This window comes from Tachysurus fulvidraco, chromosome 15, assembly GCF_022655615.1.
Source record: "Tachysurus fulvidraco isolate hzauxx_2018 chromosome 15, HZAU_PFXX_2.0, whole genome shotgun sequence".
In the NCBI taxonomy this organism is placed as follows: domain Eukaryota; kingdom Metazoa; phylum Chordata; class Actinopteri; order Siluriformes; family Bagridae; genus Tachysurus; species Tachysurus fulvidraco.
Genome location: NC_062532.1, coordinates 9,337,115 through 9,361,254, shown reverse-complemented (window position 1 = coordinate 9,361,254; position 24,140 = coordinate 9,337,115). Strand labels below are relative to the sequence as shown.

The following is a 24,140-nucleotide window of genomic DNA, read 5'->3' as shown; positions in this document are numbered from 1 at the left end:
GGACTCCGTCGTTCTACTGGGAGACTTCAACGCTCACGTGGGCAGTGACACCTGGAGGGGCGTGATTGGGAGGAACGGCCCCCCCGAACTGAACCCGAGTGGTGTTCTGTTATTGGACTTCTGTGCTAGTCACAGTTTGTCCATAACAAACACCATGTTCAAGCATAAGGGTGTCCATCAGTACACATGGCACCAGGACACCCTAGGTCGGAAGTCGATGATCGACTTTGTGGTTGTTTCATCTGACCTCCGGCCATATGCTGAAGAAGGAGTCCTATCGAGCCTGGTTGGCTCGGGGGACTCCGGAGGCAGCTGATAGTTACCGGAGGGCCAAGCGAGCTTCAGCCCGGGTGGTTGCAGAGGCAAAAACTCGGGTCTGGGAGGAGTTCGGTGAGGCCATGGAGAAGGACTATCGGTTGGCCTCGAAGAAATTCTGGCAAACCATCCGGTGTCTCAGGAGGGGGAAGCAGTGCCCTGCTCACACTGTTTACAGTGGGAGTGGGAATCTGCTGACTTCGACTGGTGACATCCTCGGACGGTGGAAGGAGTACTTCGAGGATCTCCTCAACCCCACCAACATGTCTTCCATTGAGGAAGCAGAGGCGGAGGGCTCGGTTGTGGACTCGTCGATCCCCCAAGCTGAGGTCACTGAGGTAGTTGAGAAGCTCCTCAGTGGCAAGGCACCGGGGGTGGATGAGATCCGCCCTGAGTACCTTAAGTCTCTGGATGTTGTGGTGCTGTCTTGGCTGACACGCCTCTGCAACATCGCATGGCGGTTGGGGACAGTGCCTCTGGACTGGCAGACTGGGGTGGTGGTCCCTCTGTTTAAGAAGGGGGACCGGAGGGTGTGTTCCAACTATAGGAAGATCATACTCCTCAGCCTCCCCGGAAAAGTCTATGCCAGGGTACTGGAGAGGAGAATTCGGCCGATAGTCGAACCTTGGATTCAGGAGGAACAATGCGGGTTTCGTCCTGGTCGTGGAACACTGGACCATCTCTATACCCTCACCAGGTTGCTGGAGGGTTCATGGGAGTTTGCCCAACCAGTCCACATGTGTTTTGTGGATCTGGAGAAGGCATTTGACTGTGTCCCTCGTGATGACCTGTGGGGGGTGCTCTGGGAGTATGGGGTCCGGGGCCCTCTGTTAAGGGCTGTCCAGTCCCTATATGCCCGGAGCAGGAGTTTGGTTCGCTTTGCCGGGTGTAAGTCAGACTTGTTCCCGGTGCATGTTGGACTCCGGCAGGGCTGCCCTTTGTCACCGGTCCTGTTCATTATTTATATGGACAGGATTTCTAGGCACAGTCGGGGGCCAGGGGGAGTCAGGTTTGGGGACCACAGGATTTCGTCTCCCCCACCGGGTATTCTGGTGACGTCACTCGACACCACGTGGCGTCACGTGTAGCCCCGCCCCCAAAACAAGCAAAATCAAAAATTTGCACAACATGGACATGTGACATATCAAAACACTCAGCACAATGAGGGGAACTGCCTCACATTTATTCGGATCACGTCACATGCTCATGTCCGCTCACCTCCAAAAGTATTGGCACCCTAGCGGTCTAGTAGCTTTCACAATTTTTCTGTCCACTTGCCTCTAAAAGTAACACTGACCCTTATGTCCACTAGCCTCCAAAAAGCACCGGCCTTTGCGAATACTTGCACCATCATAGCCAACATCAAAGTTTGTCGTGATGAACTTTACAAATCTAGATCACTTAAATAATCATCAAAGGACACATAGATCATATCCTCAAACAGTGATTGACAAATTATACTTGGCTGCCTTAAAGACAACACTGACCTGAATACCAAATTCTCATAAAATAAAAACAATCAATAGATTTATTTTTGAAGGGTGTAAAAAGGCTAGTTTTAAAACAGTCTTGAGTCTTTCATTATTGCACTTTTTACTGTGCACTTCGATTTGATTTCTTAGATCATTGTTAATTTTAGGCAATAATAGTTGCGGTTGTATCTGCAACAGAGTCTCTATGTGCAGAAGTGATTGGCAGCTTGGGAATATGTACATGAGGTATCACAGTGCATTATTAATTATTGTGCTGTAATCCCACACAAGTAAGGGCAGTTACATCTCACCTGTCAGTGTCAATATAATCTTATCATTAAAGAATATCAATTATAATTACATAAGGAAGTATTTATCTTTAGTAATGTCTGCTTCTCTCTAATTCTACACAGTTACATATGATACAGCAGAGGCACTTAAAGTATTGTCTTTAGAAATATACAGATCTATTTAGGTACACAATTTGAAATATTAAAAATGGCTTCAAGTAAACAGCCTACATGTGAGATCATGTTAGCATTTACATAATAAGTCTTTTTAAATTATAATAATGAGCAACACCAAAAAGGCGCCATGTCACTAATTTTGAAACAAACCATTCAAATAATATACATCACTTTTCTCTTAGATGTGTCTCATCTAGCTGTGAAAAACAGAAAAATCACAGTACAGATCTAAGGCAGCATAGAGCAACTGGAATAGCAGCAAATGGGCTAGATTTTACTCAGGAGGCTTGTGTATTATATAAAAATGACATCTGTGGCACAATATTTTTAGATGCATTTATCTAAAAATGAAGCAAACCTGAGAATTTCTTCATATGTAATTTATTTAATTGTTTGTTAACATGGTGTTGGGGCTATAACACATTCTTTAAAAGCTTTACCCCTCCATTACTTTAAATCACACACATGTAGTATTAAGTAGGCATGTACAGGCATAGTTACACACAGCTACAGCTTTAGCGAATTACATAGAAATTTTACAGGCATTATAATCGTATTTTGTATTGTTCATCAAATAGCACTTCCTTATGTACATTTATCTGAGAATAACAAAACAGAAGATAACAGATAGACCTGTGTCCTCTTGCACTTGGGTTTCTATCATCAAGAAAAGGTTCAAGAGAGTCAAGATAGTTAAAGTAAAAAATGAGTAAGTGACCAGAGTGAGTCCCATAAGCTCTTGATACACCCACTCTGTTGCCATGGGAATGAAGCATTTCTAGAAACAACAGCAAACTGGTGTGTTTGTGTGTGCATCTGTGTGTGTGGTTCTGTTTGTTTGTCATTAAATATCTGTTCATTTCATCATTTTACATGAATCACATACAGTAATTTGAGGCTACACAGTATCAATAAAACATGTAAGGTAATGACTCTAAAATAAGGAAGATTAGATTCTATTCCTGGTTGTAGAAAATGTCAAAATGTTATACAATACAAATTGGATCTGTTAAGGATTCTTCAGAACTCTACAATTTTTAAACTGTTAAGTCATGAAATCATTACACAAAGAGTCATTTTCAGAGATATATTTCAGTAGTCTCTGTTGGACGCTTTCTACTCTGTGGGACCTGCTCTTAAGGTCTCAGCAAATTGTTTAATTAGCAATAGAGTAGAACCAGAGATTGACCCGAAGTTTGATGCTGCCATCTGGTATCCAGAATAAACTGGCTTGAAAGAATAGACTAGAGCATCCATGCGCATTACACAGAGAAACTAGGTGGCAAATTAACTGCTAAAGATTCATTGTGTATGAATTCATTGATAGAGACTTCATTAGCACTTCTGTAAGTCACTGGATAAATATAAATGTAAATTTATGAGTGAATGTCAAAATTCAGTGTTAATGTTATATGTAGGTTTGATGCAGCATTAGATGTGTATTTGATATAAAATTTCTGCAGGGATTAAAGGGCAATAAATAATTTATTACAATAAAAAATATTGTATTTATTCCACAATGTGGTGACATCTTTTGAGGTAGCATAGAAAAAAAAACAATGGAAATGTCTAAATATAACAGTCTGGATAAAGTGGGACATTCCAAGCATGAAAACTTTCTGCTATATGGGTGAGGGTCCAGTTTTTTCTATTTCCAATTTCTAACACCACAGAAAGTTATAATTATGCTGTATATTAATGTTGAGAGGTACTGGACTGTAATTTGTGGTTTCCCTGAAATGCAAAACACATGTTTTCAGTTTAAGATGTTATTAAAAAGTACAATAGTATACAATATATTGTGAAAAGTGTGTCCTACAATTGCATTGCTATTTTATTGTAATCCCTACTCCAACTCATTCAATTAATCTATTAATTAGCATGGGAATTATGAGTTTAAAGTTATGTAACTGCATTGAAAACATGTAATTGTAAAGTTCACACTGTGCAGTTCACTATAACTCTAAGCCTTAGATGTTTAAGTTTAATCATCTAAGGAAAGGATTTGAAAATCTATTAGCTTTGTGGTTTAAACCGTTACTTTTATTTGTGTAGCTTGAGTTTACTGCAACATACTGTAACCTACTGTATGTGTAACCTTAGAAACCAAGCACAATTTCTCATGTTCTCAGTAATAGGGACAATGTGAATTTTAATAATAATGACAATAATAGCCAATGGACAGAAAAAAATGAAGCCAACTACAGTTTACCAAGATCAGAGAAAACTAGTAATTCGAGTGAAAATAATTTCTTTTTATCTGAGTTAGATGTTGGGTTTCAGGTTATAATGTTATTGTTTTTCACATGGAGGAAATTGTTTTATTATTCACATGACGTTCATACTTGAATTCATATCAGAATCAGAATCACGTTTATTGACCGTGTGTTGATGTTGGCACACACAAGGAATTTGGTTCCAGTTGTTTGTGACTCTCAAAAATACAGACATAAATAACACTATACTATACAAGACAAGATAATACAGACTATACAAGACAATGCAGACGATACAATACACAGTATGAGTATTAAATATGAATACAGAATATATGACAGATCAGTTATGTACATAAAGTGTGAGAAGTGCAGGCTAGTGCAAATAACAATATTGTGCAATAATACACATTAGAAAATCTTTTTAACATGTGTGATTCTCTCTCTCTCTCTCTCTCTCTCTCTCTCTCTCTCTCTCTCTCTCTCTCTCTCTCTCTCTCTCTCTCTCTGTTGTTGATACACCTCCCTGCTCATCGCTGTTTCCGATGCTCGCAGAGCGCGTGCATTCGGTCTTACCGCATTACCGCCACGCGCACAATCAAACAAGCGCCTGTTTAAGCGACCATCGAATTTATTCACTTCAACAGGATTAAAAACACAGATCAGAAAAAAGCTCATCCGGAATTCTGCTGAGGACCTGGCAATAGGTAAGCCTCTAAATCATCTGGATTAAAAAAGAAATGTTAAAAAAGCTTGTGATATTAATTCAGATCATCTGTGATCAAAGAATGTAAATATATGTATACTGTTAAGTTTAATATTATCAGTTACTTAAAAAAAAGTTGACCAATATTTTGATAATGGATTATTTGGCTACAAACAAACAAACAAACAAATATAAAGAATATTTATTATATAAATATAAAGAAAATCTAGCTTTATATCAGTGAAAAATCCTATTATATGATTAGATTGGTGTATTTTCAAATGATATTACTATATACACATTTAAGGTTAAATAAATATGATAAACATATTAAAACTCATTATTGGAACAGTTGTGCAATGTTTCTTGTTGCTACCTCACAACTGTAAGCAGTTTCATCCTGATATCAGGTAACTGTGTTTGTGTGTGTGTGTGTGTGTGTGTGTGTGTGTGTGTGTGTGTGTGTGTGTGTGTGTGTGTGTGTGTGTGTGTATTTTCATGCATTTTCTTCCTGAATGTTCTTCTTCCACCTTACAAAAATATGATTGAATGTCCAGTATTCCCAGAATATGCTCCAGATCCACCATGACCCTGAACAGGATGAAGCAGTTACTCAAAAGAAATGAAAAGAAATTATGGAAACCCATATACAAATGAACTTTAAGTACAAAAGAGAGCAAAAGTTAACCTGTATTTATTAAAAATTCTACCTTCAGAAGCTAGATAATGTACAATAGAAGCATTGGTGTTGAAACAACATTTATATAAACAGTCTGTGTCCAAACTATTAAATACAAATATACTTCACTAATTTTAACATAAGGATTTAGGCCTGGACTTCTATTTCTAAAGCATTTCTTGACATGTGAGAAGTGCGTCACATGTAGGAGTTACACTTTTATTATAACCATTATATAATTCATTATTTTTTCAGTGATGAACTGTGCATATTCAACTGTCAGAATTCAACTAAAGAATACTTTCATGTTTTGGGTTTAAAATCTGACACAATTTTACTCTTTTTTTTTTTTGCTTAGCTACTACATACTGTATTATGTCCTAATATAAAGCATCTCTTACTGTATGTGTCAAATAGTAAACCAACCTAGTCATTATTTAATTCCAATTGTACACTTTCATGAAATTATGTCAGGATATATAATTATTAATCAGTAGCTGCTTCCTTGTAAGGGCCACTGTGGGCATGGAGTTTTTAAGGCTGGAATACACCCTGGACCCCGTGAGTAATCTATTTCTAATATAAAATAACTATAAAAATCTGACGGTGCACCTCTATTGTTGTATCATTCTGTCTCATACATTTTCCATTTACCTAGATTTTTTTTTGTATAGTGCTTTTAAAAATAGACATTTTGCCATTTGCAATTATTGCCCATCATTCAACAAAGAAGTCCTTTTTTTGCCACTTCCACTTAAACAGGATTACCTCAGTGCAAATGTGCCCCTGCGATAAATGAAAGTTAGTCGAGAGACCTTTACTACATAATTTTGTTTGCCTAATGGTAGCGATTCTAGAGCAAATACCAGATTGTCAGGTCAATTACAGTGCACAAGGTGTAGGATTGCATTAAGTACCATTACCATTGCTAGTCTCGTTTTGAAGTATTCATCTTCTAAAGCCCACAGGGATGTTAATATGCCAAATACATATTAATATTTTGGTGCTGATAGTATGTCAGACATGCAGTATAATTTCTATAATTTATTTATAATATGTTGCAGATGCTATGAAGGATTGATTCTTGTTGATGTATTTGTTTGATAATAGACAATGAGAGTCTGTATACGTGGTTGCAATTATTTTCACTTTAAATTTTCTTCTCCATCTATCCAAAGGGTTACATTCAAGAATGGCATTAAACTGACTAAGTGGCAGCATGGACCTTTGGATATTTCCATCCTCACTTCCAAACTTGTCAGAGCCTCTTATGTATGAGAGCTTTATTCCTGGCAACGTTTCAGATGAGAGCTTAAGGAATGCCACTGACAACAGCTTCACCAAGACCGGCACAGTGGTCATCACGTTTATTTACTTCATAGTTTGTGCTGTAGGGCTTTGTGGCAATGCTCTGGTTATTTATGTCATTTTGCGCTATGCCAAAATGAAGACTGTAACCAACATCTACATCCTTAATTTGGCTGTGGCTGATGTGCTTTTCATGATGAGCCTGCCCTTCATTGCAATCCAGTTAGCCCTGGTTCACTGGCCCTTTGGAGCAGTGTTGTGTCGTTTGGTCATGACTGTGGACTCTCTCAATCAGTTCACCAGCATCTTCTGTTTGATGGTCATGAGCATTGATAGATACTTGGCTGTGGTGCATCCTATCAAGTCCACCAAATGGAGAAAGCCTCGACTGGCCAAGTTCATTAACCTGGGGGTGTGGGGAGTTTCCTTGCTGGTCAACTTGCCAATTATCATCTTTAGCAGCTTGATCACCAAGCCAGGTGGTTGTTTCTGCACCATTGTGTGGCCTGAGCCACAGGAGGCCTATTACACAGCCTTCATGTTCTACACTTTCTTTCTGGGCTTCTTTCTGCCTTTAATGGTTATTTGTATGTGTTACTTACTCATCATTATCAAAGTAAAATCATCTGGGATACGGGTGAGCTCCTCCAAGCGGAAGCGCTCAGAAAGGAAGGTGACACGCATGGTGTCTATTGTGGTTGCTGTGTTTGTGTTTTGCTGGCTTCCATTTTATGTCTTTAATGTGACATCTGTAACTGGCACCATTAGCACGACACCTATCTTGAGGAGCACCTTTGCATTTGTGGTAGTGCTGGGATATGCTAACAGCTGTGCCAATCCCATTCTCTATGCCTTCTTGTCAGAGAATTTCAAGAAGAGCTTCCAGAATGTTCTGTGCCTGAAGAAAGTAGGTGGCCTGGATGAGATTGACAATAGTGACAGTAGGCAAGACAAGACACGGATGAACGCTAGTGAAACTCAGAGCACACTACTGAATGGAGACCTGCAGACCAGCATTTGAGAGAAAATAACAAAACTCTTTAGACATGCATACGGTTATGGACAACAGATGGACAAAACATTTTAGGGAAAAAAAATAAAGTGGGGAAGAAGCCTGATAAATTGAACAGATGAACAGAGGCATCAACCATTTTCACCAGTTCACAAAAGAAAAAGCATGCCGTATTTTTCCAGTAATAGATCAAGGAGATTGATTGATGTCTTTATTTAAAAAAAGAAACATTTGTCTTACATTTGTGATATACTGAACATATTAAAGTATTGTTTTCCTGAATTCACTGCAAAATTCAAGTAAGATGACCATAAAGTTCTTCAGACTGCAGAGGGTCATTAGATACAAGAGGCGACAGCAAACACTCAAGTAAGTGTACCATCTACCGTCATGTGTTTCCTCCTTTTGACGAGTTTACCCAAAGGTAACAGTCCAGCACTCATCTATCTATTTTAATGGAACAATCTCATATTCTTTTGAGAGCAAAATGTTGGATGTAGTTTGGGAAGTATTCTAAATGAAAATTGAATGAAATTTTGCTATAGCAAAATGTTTTGCTATTCTAAATGAAAGCCTTTACATTCTTTTTATTGTATTATTGCCTTTTGGACTATTAAAAATTAAAGCTACCTGTCTGTGGCATTGCCACTGAATGTTTACTATGAATCCACAGAAGGTACCTGAATGTCTAGAATTATGTAATCCTTCCTTTCTGACAGGATTAACAGTTTTGTATTATCCTTTTTTTTTTTTTTTGTAAATAGTATTGCTGAGACCTTTGTAAGGTACATCATTCATGTGAAACCTTCCCTCTATCATCCAAATGTAGCTTGCCTGTAATATTTAATGGGATAGCTGCTGGCTTAACACTAACCGAACTGCTGCTATTGTGTATAGATTTCTGTTTAATTCTGGAGATTATTGTCTCTGTTCTTGCCATAACCTATGTTTAAAATGTACAACCTTCTCGAAATTCCACTCACTGTTTCTTATACTGTATAACTACAATTCGTAAATATATTGTGCCATTTATTAGTTTCATTTATTAAAAGCAAGATTTTCCTCTATATTACTTGCATACATTAGAACAAAATCTAGTTTTGTTTAATACCATGATGTGCCAGATAATACAGTACAAATACATATCTTTGTGAGATTGTTTTTCTAGGTGTATATTCTCCGGTCTATATAGAGATGTCAAATTGCAAAAGGGCTATAACATGTGTTAACTTGGGCAGTCATGTTCCTTTAAAAATCCTTGCAGATTCTTTCACTGTTACTATCCTGAGAATTCATCGCCTGCTATGGTTCCTTGTAAAAATGAGTAGCAGGATATTTGAGTGATCACCCATCTGCTTAAAAAGGTTGCTTGGTGTGCTTTTTCCTACGTTTGAACATGTCAATGTGTAAAGGTCCTATGTTTGAATAAAGTCTGTTTCTAGTGTTCACTCTAGTTCATGTACTGCAAGAACAAATGTATTTAAATCAGCAACAGCCCTTATACTTGTAGACATTTAGAATGGATATCGTGCCCCAAACCTTTGCAGGCTCACTATGCAATTTATCAGTGCTACAGTGCTACTACTGCAAAGAGAAGAGAAAGCTATGTGACACTGTATCAATAAACAGATCTTTTACATTATAAATATAGCTCCATTAATCTTAGGGATGAACGTAGGAAATGATGGCAGTTGACTCTTCATTTGTTATTCTCTTCAGAGTGAATGTGGGCAAACATCGCCATCTGGTGAGGGACACAATATTTGTTGACCCCTTGATAACATAACGTTATTAACAATGTAGTATGATGTGGCAAACATTAAGATGACCTCTTTCTTCTATTATCATTGCCAGTCAGTGACTGAGTTTGAATACTTACAAATGACTCACTGACTAAGTTATTCTGTTTTGTTTTAGTGCTTTTATTTTAGATACATCTAACCAAATATATAGCATGTGTATGCTATTGTAAATGGAAATGATTAACATTAACAAACTTCCTACTGAAGATGTTGTTTGTGCTAGTTCAGTGTCTTCTTGGAAGCAAAACTCTCTCATTATATATACTTTCAATCTTATCTTGCTTTATGCCTTTTGTTGACTATCTTCAGCATCCAAAATAAAAGATTAAAGGATTAGATAAGTGTTCAATATAAACGAGCAAATCCAGACGCCTTTCTTTCTTGTCACACACCATCTGCACCACCAACGTCTATGGTGTATTCACAGGAGGGTTGGCCTGAGCAAGTCTTTTAATTCCTGACCACAAGCTTATAATTCTCAACAATATACTCTCAACAAAACGTAATGGCATTCTAATCACAGGTTGTTCTGTATGGAATGACTAAGCTTGGTATACCACAGTGATGTTGAATGTGTGAAATGGATTGGTCAGAAGATTTTTGATCTTTAGATCTTCTTTACAACATCAGAAGAATTCAGCCATCCTTATCCACACAGGCAGCTCAGGTACTTGTTCAGTCCCTTGCCATTTTGAGACTGGTCTACTGTATCTCACTGCTGGTAGATCTACTTACCTTCGTCCTATGCAAATAATCTGCACACATCAGAAATAGCTGCACACGTTAGATTCAAAACACTGATGCTTGCCTACAAAGCCAAAAGTGGACCATCGCCCTCCTACTCCTCACATTTTGCATCTGATCTACTTGACCGGGCCCACCATCTCTTAGGGTAAGATGTAAGTATACATCAAGACTCTCTTCTGTTCTGGCACCGAGTCGGTGGAATAAATTTCTCCTAGATGTCTGAACAACCACCGGATGGGTGAAGATCTTCCTCTTCCTGAAACACTTAAAGTAGCACTTATTAACTAATTGCATGTGTACAGTACTTGTAAGGCCATCTTTCAAATGACATAAATGTAAATGTAGATTTGTTTTAAACACGCAAACATGTGAGCTGCACATCGCAGGTTAATGCACTTGTCCTTTTCTTCCAGAGATTTGAGATTTAACACTTAGCACTTGATGTTAAATGTGTTCTAAAGTGTTGGTTTCTATGATAAGCCATTTACAGTATAACAGTAAAGCACCCATCACTAACAGCTTCCTATAACTATACATTTACTAGCTCTGATTTATGCTGTTTAAACACTAGTATGGAGATGACAAGCACAAAAATGTGTTTTAACAGTGAAGGATGAGCTCGGATCATGGTGTGACACACGTCTAAGAGTGACAACCCAATATTTTTTGTAAAATATGCTAGCAGAAGACTATGTTTAAATGCTTTTATTTATGGAATTTGCTGGTGTTACTCTAAAGAATTGTATTTAAAAAAAAAATAATAAAAAAAAAATAAACTTTTTTTGCCTACACCTTTAAGCCTCAATCAACGAATCACGAATCAGTATAGTGTATAGTGTTCAACTTTATGCCCAATCTACCCTTTACTAATGAACGTACTAGGTTAATGAGAAACATTCAGGAGAGCAGTGGGACTACCGTTAATGCAATTCTCTATTATATTAACATAACCTTAATTTCTTTACTGCATGATTATATTATTGAGCATGTATAATATCTGGTGTGCCTGTGGGTAAATGTGTGACAGAAAGTGAGATGAATTAAATGCATACTTCTAACTGGTAACTTTAGAGCTTTAGAAATGTTCTGTTTCTTCAGTTCTATTGTTATACGTATTCTACTTCATTCTTTTAAAGGTCTATGGTAGGTGAAACTGTCTTTTAGATTAACCGTTACAATAAATAGAGGAGCATTATTTTCTATTAAAGTATAAGAATGCTAAGCAGACAACAACGTCAGATGCTTAATTACATGGGCTTATGATTTCATTAAAATGCACCCAATTCTTAAGACACCGAACAAGGAAAGTGTGTGTGCAAAAAGATAAAGAAAGACAAGACACAGTTCCAGTTGGGTTTTAATCAGTTAAATACTTCTGTTTCCCTGAACGACCAAATGGCCATAGTGAGACTCCATACAAGCCACAATCGTTTAACTTCACCCCATTTAGTTCTGGCATAAAAAGGGAAAAGAAATTCTGCAGCAAACCAAATGAACTGGCTAAGAATCATCTAATACATTTTTCAAATATAAGCACACCAGTTATATTTTGAAGTCTTCAATGTGGTATTACCACGTGCCAATAGCGACTGCTGATTTGGCGTAAGCCATGCAACCTTTATGTATGATCGATTTTGGTGACAAGTAATGATAAAATCACACAGACACACAAATATACTGGCGCCTTATATTCCATCTTTAGCTCCACATGGAAACAGCATACGGATTTTAAAAGAGCAGCACTGGGTTTGTGTGCAGAGGCACCAGTGTGCACAAGGCACGATGCCACAGAGAATACTGCTGGAGGCAGCCCCTTGTGTAATTCCAACAGTTCACAACTCCTGCTCTAGGGTTGGTTAGTATGATCGGTTTGCATTCTAACACTTTCTTGATTGTGGATCTTTCGAATGGATAATGCAGGAAGGAGAAGCAATTCAAACATGATAACTAGAGATTAGATAGCCATTGTCCTGATTGGTGGAGGAATAAATATTTTTCCCACTGGCTTACAGAGTCTGTGTTGCTACAGAGAGCAGAGTTTCTACTTTGAACTTTGAACTTTGAAGCTGAAAGTGTTCTGAAAACTGCTTTCAAAATTGCTCGGCCCAACTTTACCCATGATCTATCATGTACCCTTTAGCAGGAGGTCTTGTGTGTTGGAACTCAGTCGGGGGGGAAGAAAACAACCGCATAATACGCACCATGTGCTATTTCTTGCTTTTAAGTGCATAGGCTTATGCGTGCTGTAGTGTGTGGAAAAATAAAATAAGGAACATTTCAAATGCCTTACTCTCCATACTACTATGGATGTATGCAGCCTGAGATGGAGGCATAGAAACATTTAGGTCAGCAGGGAGAGTCAGTAATTCAGCTTTCAGTAAAATGCTTACAGTAACCACCTACAGAGCATGCTCAAATTAGACCACATTTTATACCATCTTTAGGTAAGGGACCAAATTCTTGTTCCAAGTCACTGTTTTGTTCGTCAACCACACTACCGCATTACTGGGACCATTTACAACATAAAAGACCATTTACAACTGTTCGACAATTACTTCATTTTGCATGCAGCAAGCACAGCATCATGGGGAATACGGAGGAAGATGAGAATGAAATTGTTGTAGTTTACTGTTTTATTGTGTTTGTGAAAATAGTAACATTGATATACCTAATGGAACATTTGAAACCTGATGCATGCACAAAGTGCAATTTCATACTTCATGTGTATTTCCGTGTAACTTGTGCATGGGGCAGATATTTTGCTTTACCGGTCATGCTGTGCTGCTGATATAAAACAACCTTTAGTAATCACTTGTTACATCGAGCTTTTTTTTTCTTTTCTTTAAATGCTGGGTGAAAGTTTGTTTCTAAAGCATGCTTTTGACCAAACAGCTCAGTGATGAAAATGGCCTCTATCAATCACAGATAAAGCTGAGGCAAGAAATGCCTGTCAAATTTACTGTAGTGAACTCTTCCTTTAACACCTGCCTTGCATAGGCCTACAGGTTAGAATTTTGTGGGATGATCAAAGGTAAATCACATAGGCACACAGATCACAACAGTAAAATATCACTGTAGTAGTGCTCTTGCCAAATATTGCCTTGAAATGGTGAGGTCTTCTGCTCCTCATCAGAGAGCCAGCATCAGCTTTATAATACCTTACTAAAATTGATCCCAACACAACAGAGTTATAAACGTTACATTTGGGGGAAACCCAGCAGACAAACGACTGCACACTAACCAAAAAAAAAAAAAAAAAAAAAACCCGTTGAAGACAATTTTAAAACCAAAAAGGTGAATGAGGTTTGCTTACACTCATGAATATAAAAAATAAAGAGAAAATGGAAATAGCACAGACTTGCCTAGGCATTGCTTCCATGGCAGTGCTGACTCAGACCTACATACTTTACTGCTTCAGCCAAGTCCACGCTTAAAAAAAAAAATGGAGACTGGATTTTGAATTAATAAAGTATTTCATGACTAATATCACAAACAAGATTTATAATAAGTTCTTTAAAAAACATAAAATCAAAAGCAAAATTTTCTTTGATGTGCTAGTCCATTTTTTTCCTTTTCTTTTCATTTTTTTTTAAACACATTTTGTTGCATCAAGTTCATATGCATATGCAAAATAAACACTGACTCACCCCAGCAGGTTTCTAATGCTTGGTCAGTTTGGATGAGAGCACCATGGGGAGGAAAAGACAGAATAACAAAAAAACAAACAAAAAAAGGAATTGTGGGGGAAAAAAGAAGTCTAGAAAAACAACAAAACAATTCAAAGTTGAGATGTGCCCTCTAGTCCTGTTTTCACAGATCTGTTCATTTCACCCGCTCCCTTTTTTCAGTGGTGTAGAAAGTGGCAGAAGAGGCAGAAAGCAGTCGTGCAATTTTTCCTCTTCACCGCTTTTCTCACATCAAGTAACGGTTAGCTCAGTGCTGGTTTGAATGTGTTGCATGAATCTGTTTTTTTTTTTTTGTCTCTTTTGCTTTGGTCCCTATGTGGGAAGGAAGCGATGGGTAGTCACAGTTTCAGGTAGTCTTGTGTTAATTGTGTCCTCTGCTGCAGGTGTCATCTCCCTCTCAACCACTTTCACTGGATGAACGAAGCACTCCGCATTCAGCAGATCGAGGTGTAAAGCTATTCGTATTCGAGGAACTGCTTATGGTAGAATAACAAATACCTGTAGTAGAGAGAAATGCACACTTAAATCTCCAGATAACATTCCCACTGAAACATCTTTACACTTGGATAACTCAGTTGTAAGACCTTAACTTAAATATTTTGCAGAGATAATGTGCTTTGGCATATAAATGAAAAACACTGTTCAGTTTGGAGTTTCCCTAATATCACATTTTAGAGTGTGCTATTCTATAAAGTAATCACAGTATTAGCCCAAGCTGGCATGTAAAAAAGACCACGGTTAATTATCATTATTGTAAGAAAGCTATATCCACTAATATTATAGAAATAATTACAAAGATGTTTGTACTGTCCTTGAGTGTAATGGTACTGTAACTATGTAGTGCTGTTAAACAATAGGAAAAACATTAGGCCCTAGAGGATGTTGTTAAAATTAGGGATGTTATGAGCAAACAATTTGGATCAAATTAATTAGAATTTCTATAAATTAATATGTTTAATATAATATAAATTGATTGATTAATTATCAAATTACTCTCTCTCTCTCCCTCATTTTCTACCGCTTATCCGAACTACCTCGAGTCACGGAGGCGTCATCGGGCATCAAGGCAGGATACACCCTGGACGGAGTGCCAACCCATTGCAGGGCACACACACATACACACACTCTCATTCACTCACGCATTCACACATGACGGACAATCTTCCAGAGATGCCAATCAACCTACCATGCATGTCTTTGGACCGGGGTGGAAACCCCCGAGGCACGGGGAGAACATACAATCTCCGCACACACAAGGCGGAGGTGGGAATCGAACCCCGACCCTGGAGGTGTGAGGCGAGCGTGCTAACCACTCATATTTTAAAATGAGTGTGTAAATGAGCTAGCAAGGCGATTTAACTGTAATGCGCAACAATCCTTACCCCAGATTCTGAATAAATGTGGTCATGTATTTATTAGCACCTATTAAACTGAAGCATTGTGTATCATAACAGATTAAACAGTATCGTCAAAAATCGAAACACTTTGATAAAGCAAAACTGCATCATAATGTATGGCTTACAACCCTAGTTAATACTGTAACCTGGAAAAAAAAAGAGATTATATTTGTAGTTGGTGTATTAGATTAAAATAACAGCAAACACAGCTGTTATTTAAAAGTAATAGTCATTTAGATTAGAACTCTAACAGCAATCTAGTATCATAAAGCAAATGAGTATCATAAATTGCAAAATAATAAATCTGTGTATAATATTACACTATTTAAAGAAGTTCAAATTGTTACCATACATGCATGTGGACAACCTGCTGGGCACATTTGTGCCTATAGCTAAATAAGTGGCCTTAAATGGAGGATGCAACAGTATTCCAACAGCAGTATCATGGAGGATTTCTAGGTGGATAATGACCTGGAGTTTGAACTGTCATGTTCAAATTTGGCTTCAGTTAGATTCCTAAAAATTTGGAAATGGTTTCTAGTACTAGACAATACGTCTAAATGTATGTGGAAGCTTCACCATGACCACCATTATGACCTGTCCCAGACGTTTGTCTAGAACATCTTTGTATGCTGTAGCATTACAGTTCAAACGTTCCACTCGACACTTCTGAGATGAACTAGAACACCAGACCTCTCTACTCAACCCCATTATGACTGCTGTTGTGGCTGAACAGGCACAAATCCCCATGCAACATTCCAAAATCTAGTGGAAATCCTTCACAGAAGAGTGGAAGTGTTTACAACAACACAGGAGGAACCAGTTCCATATTAATACCATGCCTCTGAAACTAGATGTTCAACAAGTACATATGGGTCCAGATAATTTTACAGTACATAAGGTTCCTTTTGCTCTCATTAGAATCTCTACACACCCTTCACTGTCCAGAACGTCCTTAATGCTGGCCTTGGTAATGATGGCATCGTCGCATTTAAACCATTGGTCCTTGTGCTGGCGGATGAAACTGGTGTAGTGGCCACTTTCTAATGTACCCTGGTGATTCACTACAGCAAACAGGGAGTATCTGGGGGAAAACACAAACGCATGCTTTAATACACATTAACACACAAGTGTACATGCATATAAATGCATGTATTTAAATTAATAGTTTCAGCTGGTATAAAATACAAATCCAGGAACTGACAGAGAGGTAGATGCTGAGCTAAACTAGACATATTCTTAAAAATCAGAAAAAGCAGGCAATTGCATCTTTGTTCAGTTCTCCCAACCTTTATTTTAAACTTGCATGATTATAAAAATACTTGCCCCGAATATACAAAGTGCTGAAGGGCAAGCCAATAACTGAGGAATGTTACTTACTTATTGTCGTTGTTTAATACGTCTACTGATTGCTGGTACTGTCCATTTACTCTGTTTTCTTTGCTGTCAAAACAAAACAAAAAAACAATAGTCGTCTCTCACTCACTCTCTCTCACTTTTAGTCTAAAATATAATAAAAATGCTTCTCTTTTGAAAGATTTCTTTTCTCCATTCAAAGCTCTGAAATTAAAATAATGTTGCCTAGTTTTCATTTATTAATTAATTACTACTCAAAGTAAGGCAAGATTATTACAGCTAAAATGATGCTGTCCCCTATTGTCATGTCATTAGTGGAACACACTTTCTGAAATAAAGTACTAATTTCCCCACATGTCAAATCCAAATAAAACGATTTTGCAGTCAGAAAATCTTCACTTTTATTTAAAAGTACATATAAACATAAATCAACTTTGAATTAATATTTTGAGGTGAGATGTGTGATTGGAAGGTCACAAACAATTTGCTAATTGACACATTCATGAATCTACACTTGTGAAGACAAAGTTACACCACATTTCTATGTTTCATAGAAATGCATTTGTTGTGTTGTTGTTGAAAGGCATTTATGTAGTTGTGTTACATGCATAGTGATTGCCTTACCATTGTATATACCCACCTGATTTCTGTTTATATTAACAGCAATACATTATACTAATACCCATATATTTTGTTTATAGCACATACCATTCTGTAAATTTCAGTTTATACTAATAGCCATCTGTATATTATGTTCATAGTACATATATATTTATCTGTATATTATGTTCATAGTACATACACATCTGTAAATTACTGTTTATAGTAATTGCCATATATTTTGTTACATCCTTTTGTAAATTTCAGTTATAATTATAGCCATCTGTATATTATGTTCATAGTACACACATATATGTAAATTACTTCTATATTACCATTTTATTTAACTTATCTAAATCTTGTAAAAACTGTATATCCTGCACTTACTGCTATTGCACTCTGGTTAGACCTAAACTGCCTAGTACTTGTACATGTGCAATGACAAAGTTGAATCTAATCTAATCTAATAGTGATGAAGTAATGAGTGACAAAATATTGGGTCCAACAGCATTGTCTGGCAACGTCATTTAATAGCTCACCCTAAAATTCATGTTCTGGAAAGCAGACGATGGTGAGTAAAATTAAATGAAAGTAAAAGTGAAACACAAATTGGATCTTAAGTGTCGTAAAACTATGTGTCATTAAATGTAATGGAGACTATGTAGAAAAAAATATATATAATTTTGTGGTGTATACTGGCCAAAAAAATTGACTCGCTTTCATTAATAAAAAAAAAAAAATGTTTTAAAGTAAGGATTAAATCGTGAACAAAAGTAAACTACAAGTAGATACATTTTATTATCTGAATCGAGATCTTTATGTTATAAAAAGTGTTAGTGTTGACTATCATGCTGGGACCAAACAGCAAAAAACATATATACAAAAAATAACACATGTAAACGTATATGGAGCATAAAATAATTCTTATTAGTTCCACTAGCAATTGAAATACACTCAAGAGTAGTACATGCATGTGTATGAGTGGTAAATTAGCTCACCTGGAGGCCATGAAAGGTGTCATGTCCAGTTCTAATGGAAACGATACATAAGTAGTGATCTTTCTACGCAACTTGGCTGAATGCTCGAAGCGCTGGTACAGAAAAAGATGAGAAACAAGAAAAAGAGAAGCAGAAGGGTGTGGGAGTGAGAAAGAACAGAAGGAGAGACATGAAGTGTTAATGCAAAATAAATGTAGACCAGTAAATTTTTAGTCCAAATTCCTTGTTATTAGGATATCTAGAAATAAACACTACACATTCTATACTTTTAAAATAATGATATTTTTAATTATTTGTTCTATCATACACACTGTATTTAAAATGTTACGTTATGCTGGTGTTGATGATGTAAACATATCATTACTCTTAGATATAGTGTACTAGAACATAAACATAAAAAAAAAAAGCCAGCCACGTTTTAAGTAAAATAAAAAACTGCGTAAATATATTAATCAGTTTTTTTGAGGTACAGAGCTTATTCGATATTTATGTCAATAACCGTAGTAGCTTTTATATATATATATATATATATATAAAAGCTATATGTGTTTTACAACCACTGTTAATAAAAATGACTTAATTAAACTTGCCTTCAGATGAAAACATGCGACTATAGGAAGCTTCTTCATTGTCAGCTGTTTGGTGGACTCCTGATAGCTATGACAGCCTCCACATTTAATTTTGGCACTGCTACCTAGATGCTCAGGCCGAGTGAATCTGCAGAGGAGAATGAGAACAAGACAAAGAGAGAAAAGAGAAATGTGATAGAGAAATGTATACAATGTACTCGATCCATGTAAAAGTGTAGACAATTTAATACAAGTGTTAATTGTAAGTCTTTATATTGACTCTGCCCATCCAACACCATGTACACAGCTAATTGCATTCAAACAAACATAACAGCACAAAGTTCCCTATATCAGGGCTTGTGAGCAGAACACTAGAGAGATTAAGTTCTAAACTATACAGTTTATAATTAGCATTAAAAATGGCCACAAACACAAAACTGTTATTTTGTTCTGGTCACTGCAACACGTGGCATGTTAATCTAAGCTAAAATAAATTAAAATATGTGAATAATTAGAAAAAAAAACAAAAACGTTAAGCTTTAATGTTATATTATTTCTTAAGCACTGCTACCATCTAGTGGTCTGGATTACAAACACATTCATAATACTGCAAATAGAAGTCATTTTTATGCTGTATGTACATTTAGATAGTCTGTGGCAATAATTGATTGGTATTAAAAGTGTTGGTACCTCCACCAGCCTGGACTGTTTACACAGTTGGTGACAAATTCTGGCACTACCATGTGTCTGCCTCAGCAGAAATCAGCATTCACCAGACCACAGTCAAAATCACAGACCACAATTGTCCCCATTCTGATGTGGTTGATGTGAATATTATCCAAAGCTGCAGGGCCGTAATCTGCATAATTTTGTATCTGCCACATGACTGATTGATTAAATAATTACATGAATGAGTACAGTAGGTGTACACTGGTCTGTGTATATTATACATGTTTCAGTCAACTTATCCAAGAACAGAATTAACTATAATTAACTTAATAAACAAAACAAACAAAAAATTAAAAATCTGAACAGTGTTTTAGGCTCGGGTTATCTTAAGTCTGTAACCTAGTGAACCAGAGTTAATGTATTCATTGACAGAGACTTAAAAGCCCATTTGTACGTCGCTCTGGATAAGGGTGTGTGCAAAATGCATCATATACCCTCTATGTTTTGTCTAACACATAGGCTACATCATAAACAAACTAGTAAATGTGAACCTACCGACGCAGACAGTCTGTGAGTGTGGTGGAGCCAGTCCCGTGTCCCTCTCCATTAACCACAGCACTGTCACCACCCGGACTCAAAGGCCAGAATGGCGTGGACGAGCCAGGCAGGTCCAGACTGATGTCCCAGAACGGGTCTATCGTAGTGGAAACCCCACTGCAATAAAACAGAAGCAAGTGGTTAGAGAATGTGTGTTGATGCGTATGCGCAATATATTAGTTAAGTGCCAATTGAATGCAGTTATATCATATCATGATTGTCATGAGACACACTACAAAATATAGCCACAGTTCCACTTGTGAATAAGGTCTCTTACTATGGCCAAATTCCAAGTGTCTATTTTAATCCTGTTTATGACAAAGAACATTATGCTTATGGTGCTTTAAAGTTTCAATGCAACAAATACACATGGAGGCATTTTAATAGTAAACAGATATATAACTAACATGTTGTATGTAGTACTGAATCAATTAGTAACATGTGTCCTGAATATTTACGAGTGCTTGTTTACTTACAAGCATCTTACCATTTTATTTATGAATGCATGGGCTCCACCTAAGTCTTTTGCAGTTTAATTAAATTCAATAATCTCTCAAGAGACTCGAGTCAAGACTTGCACTGTTCACTCTTATAAAGTTTAATCATTTCCTCCTTGCAGCTACCTAATTTCAGACCCTGAATTTTGTGTGTTAATATGAATAACCATATAATAAGCTAAGGGCACATCCTAACAACATGCAGTTAGACTGGCTATGCTACATAACCCCTAATTATAAATAAGTGTGTGAATTTTTGGCCTGGTTTCCCATTCTGGGTATATTTATGCTGCTCACCCAGTGTCAGGACCTAAAGCCATTGTGACCCTGACCAAGCAGTTTCTGAGGAGAAATAAAGGAATGAATAATAAGCTGAACATTTAGGGAGCTAATCCAATAAAACAAAAAGAATGCAGCTCAGCCAAAAAGGACAATAACCTGAGAGCCTGTGTAAAATCACAAAACAGCACTTGGATTAATTATGATTTAGTACTATTGCTAATGAGACACGCTTATGCTGCCAAGTCTTCTCTACAAACATCATAAGGATTCGGCCATTTTTGTCCTCACAGGCTGCGCAGGTATTTGTTTATTCTACTGGACTACAGCAACTGACTGCTGGCAGGTTTACCTATGAACGCAATTCGTCCTCTGCAAATGATCCAAAATGCAGCTGCACGACTTGTTTTCGGGAGAGTACACGAGAGGGAGGGAATACCTCACAGAGACGGCTGGAGTAAATGTGTGTGTGTACAATTGGGCTGGTTCAGGCAGAATGAGCTTCACAGTGTATATCTTTTGCGTCCTACATGTATGTGTAGACAAAAAGACACACAGGCACAAAGAAACACAAACATACACGTGCGCACAAAGAGGCACACACAGTTGGCCTTACTGGCAAACTTGACATGTCACATCTGACTGTAGTCCGCCAGTGAAAATTTGGTCAATGATGCAGTTACAGTGATTCGGATTGTTGGCTTTCTTCCCGTTGTCATCGTCTGAGGGAAAAGCAAAAAGACAAAAGCAAAATTCTGTCAGTCATTTTCAGATATTTATATTATCCTTAACTTGATTTTATACTTAACTTTTGTTTTGTTTCATGGCTGCATTGCAATATAATCCTCAACTTAACCTCAATTTTAACAGTCTGCATTTTTAAACTGGTCACTTTTTTTTCTTAAAATTTTGCTTTAATCTATTTTGTGACTTTGCAGCACAGAGGTGTGAAATGCATAAAGATTCTTTCAGACTACTGCAAAGTTAAGCACTGCATGTATGTGTCTTACCTTTGCAGTGGCGGTGCAGCACATCCAGGGCGGCAATGAGAAACTCGTGTGCATCCTGTTGCTCATAGCCAGCCAGGTGACGTGCATGTGTCCACACCAGGTGGAGCAGCCGGAAAGGGATATGAGGAGACCGGTGGCCCGAATAGAACTTAATAGAGACAGAGACCAATGGACAAAGAGATAGCAAGAGATAGATTGATAAGGAGAGACCACAGAATATCTAACCCTTGATCGAGTGCAATATATTTGCTGAGTCTAGCAACAGGCCAGATTCAACAAGCTTAAAAAAAAAAAAAATACATTCACACCCTCCCTGTGGTCTTCATCTTTCCATTTCTCTCTCCATTCTCTACCTTTTCATCTTTGTTCAAACAGTTATTTTTTTCTTCTTGTCTCCTGGCAGTATTCACACATTTCACAGCTAGTTAATGCACTAAACACAAGTGGAATAAGAAAGAGTGTGTGTAGTCGTGGCCATCTGGACCACCGGTCTATGGGTTGCCACATTAATGATGTCACGTTGCTCCCCACTTTTCCATACTCTACCAATACAAAGAATGGTATGTAAGGGATGGGTGGGGTTAGGCAACGTGATTTATTTATTCAACCTTCAGAAAATTTTACACCCATAAACTCGTCATAAGTTTGCCATGACAACCCACACTCGATTGCAGCATGCCCACACTCAATTGCAGCATTTGACCAAAGGTTGTAACTCTTACTTTCAAATGCTGGCTATGGAAAGCATGGACAGTAAACAATACAGTCCTTATTGAGAACCAAACAAAAATCTGTATTTTTAAAATCATTCATGCTGTGCATAACTGCTTATTTTATATCAAATCAACACACAGAATATTAGCTTGATAACTAACATTGACTATATAGTTTGTTGTTTTGAGGAGGTGCATATGCATTATTCATCAAAGATAGCTGACTAGCTTGTCCTTAACAAAGATGAACATGAAGGCATTAATGTTTTCCCCAAGCTGTAGCTGGAATGCGCAGAGGTTGAAAATTCAGAGTTCCAACTTGTGAGGTACGTTGAACACAGCATATCCCTTATACCTATTAGGCTCACCTCTTGAAAGAGCTGAGACATCTCACACACCAGGCAGGAGTTGGCCTGCATCTCACACTTGTGCCTGTCTGACAGGAAGAAATCACGCAGCAGCGGTGTGTGTGTAAGTGCCTGCACAATGCAGTTCATGAAGCATGTGTTGCCCAAGTTGATCAAGCCCCGTAAACCTGAAGAGAACATGTGTGCACAACAGTCAGAGCTCAGAATGGATCACCATTAACAGGCATAGAGTAAGTACTACATGAATACAGACTGAGTGAGATGACCCAAGCAGGGCAACATAGGAAAAAAAAAATAATTTCCTATGATGCATTGACAATTGACAACTTAATGACTCTGGGTGACACAGACACACACACACTGACTATAGGTACATGTCATGTTCTTTCTCTCACACACCCCCTCTGGTTTACTGATCACACTGTGGGAATGTGTAAATTGACTTTGTATGGCTGCTTTGTCTGTCTGTGTGCGTGTGAGCGTGTGTATGTATGTATGTATGAGAGAGAGAGAGAGAGAGAGAGAGAGAGAGAGAGAGAGAGAGAGAGAGAGAGAGAAAATGCTTCAACTGGTAAACGTCTGAGCATATCCGTCGCAATCATATTTGATACCCAAAACTTTAGCAACAATGTTGGACAAACACAATTTTATAAAATGTACTATTATAATTTCCCTTT

At 37.5% G+C, this 24,140-nt stretch overlaps 2 protein-coding genes across 4 annotated transcripts in view; one reads left to right on the top strand and one right to left on the bottom strand.

Moving 5' to 3' along the window:
• Nucleotides 1-4,997: 4,997 nt before the first annotated feature.
• Nucleotides 4,998-10,504, top strand: LOC113639487 (somatostatin receptor type 2-like). The gene is made up of 2 exons (XM_027141340.2): nt 4,998-5,177; nt 7,034-10,504. Exon 2 carries the CDS (start codon nt 7,075-7,077, stop codon nt 8,182-8,184), a length of 1,110 nt encoding a protein of 369 aa, XP_026997141.1. The 5' UTR covers nt 4,998-5,177; nt 7,034-7,074; the 3' UTR covers nt 8,185-10,504.
• A 1,559-nt stretch (nt 10,505-12,063) lies between these two features.
• Nucleotides 12,064-24,140, bottom strand: part of LOC113639570 (ubiquitin carboxyl-terminal hydrolase 22) — a 61,206-nt gene continuing 49,129 nt past the window's right edge. For all 3 annotated transcript variants that reach the window (XM_027141493.2, XM_027141494.2, XM_027141495.2), the window contains 9 exons: nt 23,464-23,630; nt 22,383-22,530; nt 21,989-22,094; nt 20,555-20,713; nt 19,352-19,478; nt 18,762-18,853; nt 17,188-17,250; nt 16,742-16,891; nt 12,064-14,908 (listed from right to left, as the gene is read on the bottom strand). In XM_027141493.2, the coding sequence (XP_026997294.1) occupies nt 14,866-14,908; nt 16,742-16,891; nt 17,188-17,250; nt 18,762-18,853; nt 19,352-19,478; nt 20,555-20,713; nt 21,989-22,094; nt 22,383-22,530; nt 23,464-23,630 (1,055 nt within the window). In that variant the 3' untranslated portion in view covers nt 12,064-14,865. The remainder of the gene's footprint in view (nt 14,909-16,741; nt 16,892-17,187; nt 17,251-18,761; nt 18,854-19,351; nt 19,479-20,554; nt 20,714-21,988; nt 22,095-22,382; nt 22,531-23,463; nt 23,631-24,140) is intronic.

Excerpts from the sequence above, each read along its gene's own strand:
- LOC113639487 (XM_027141340.2), top strand. The coding sequence starts at position 7,075 with ATGGACCTTTGGATATTTCCATCCTCACTTCCAAACTTGTCAGAGCCT.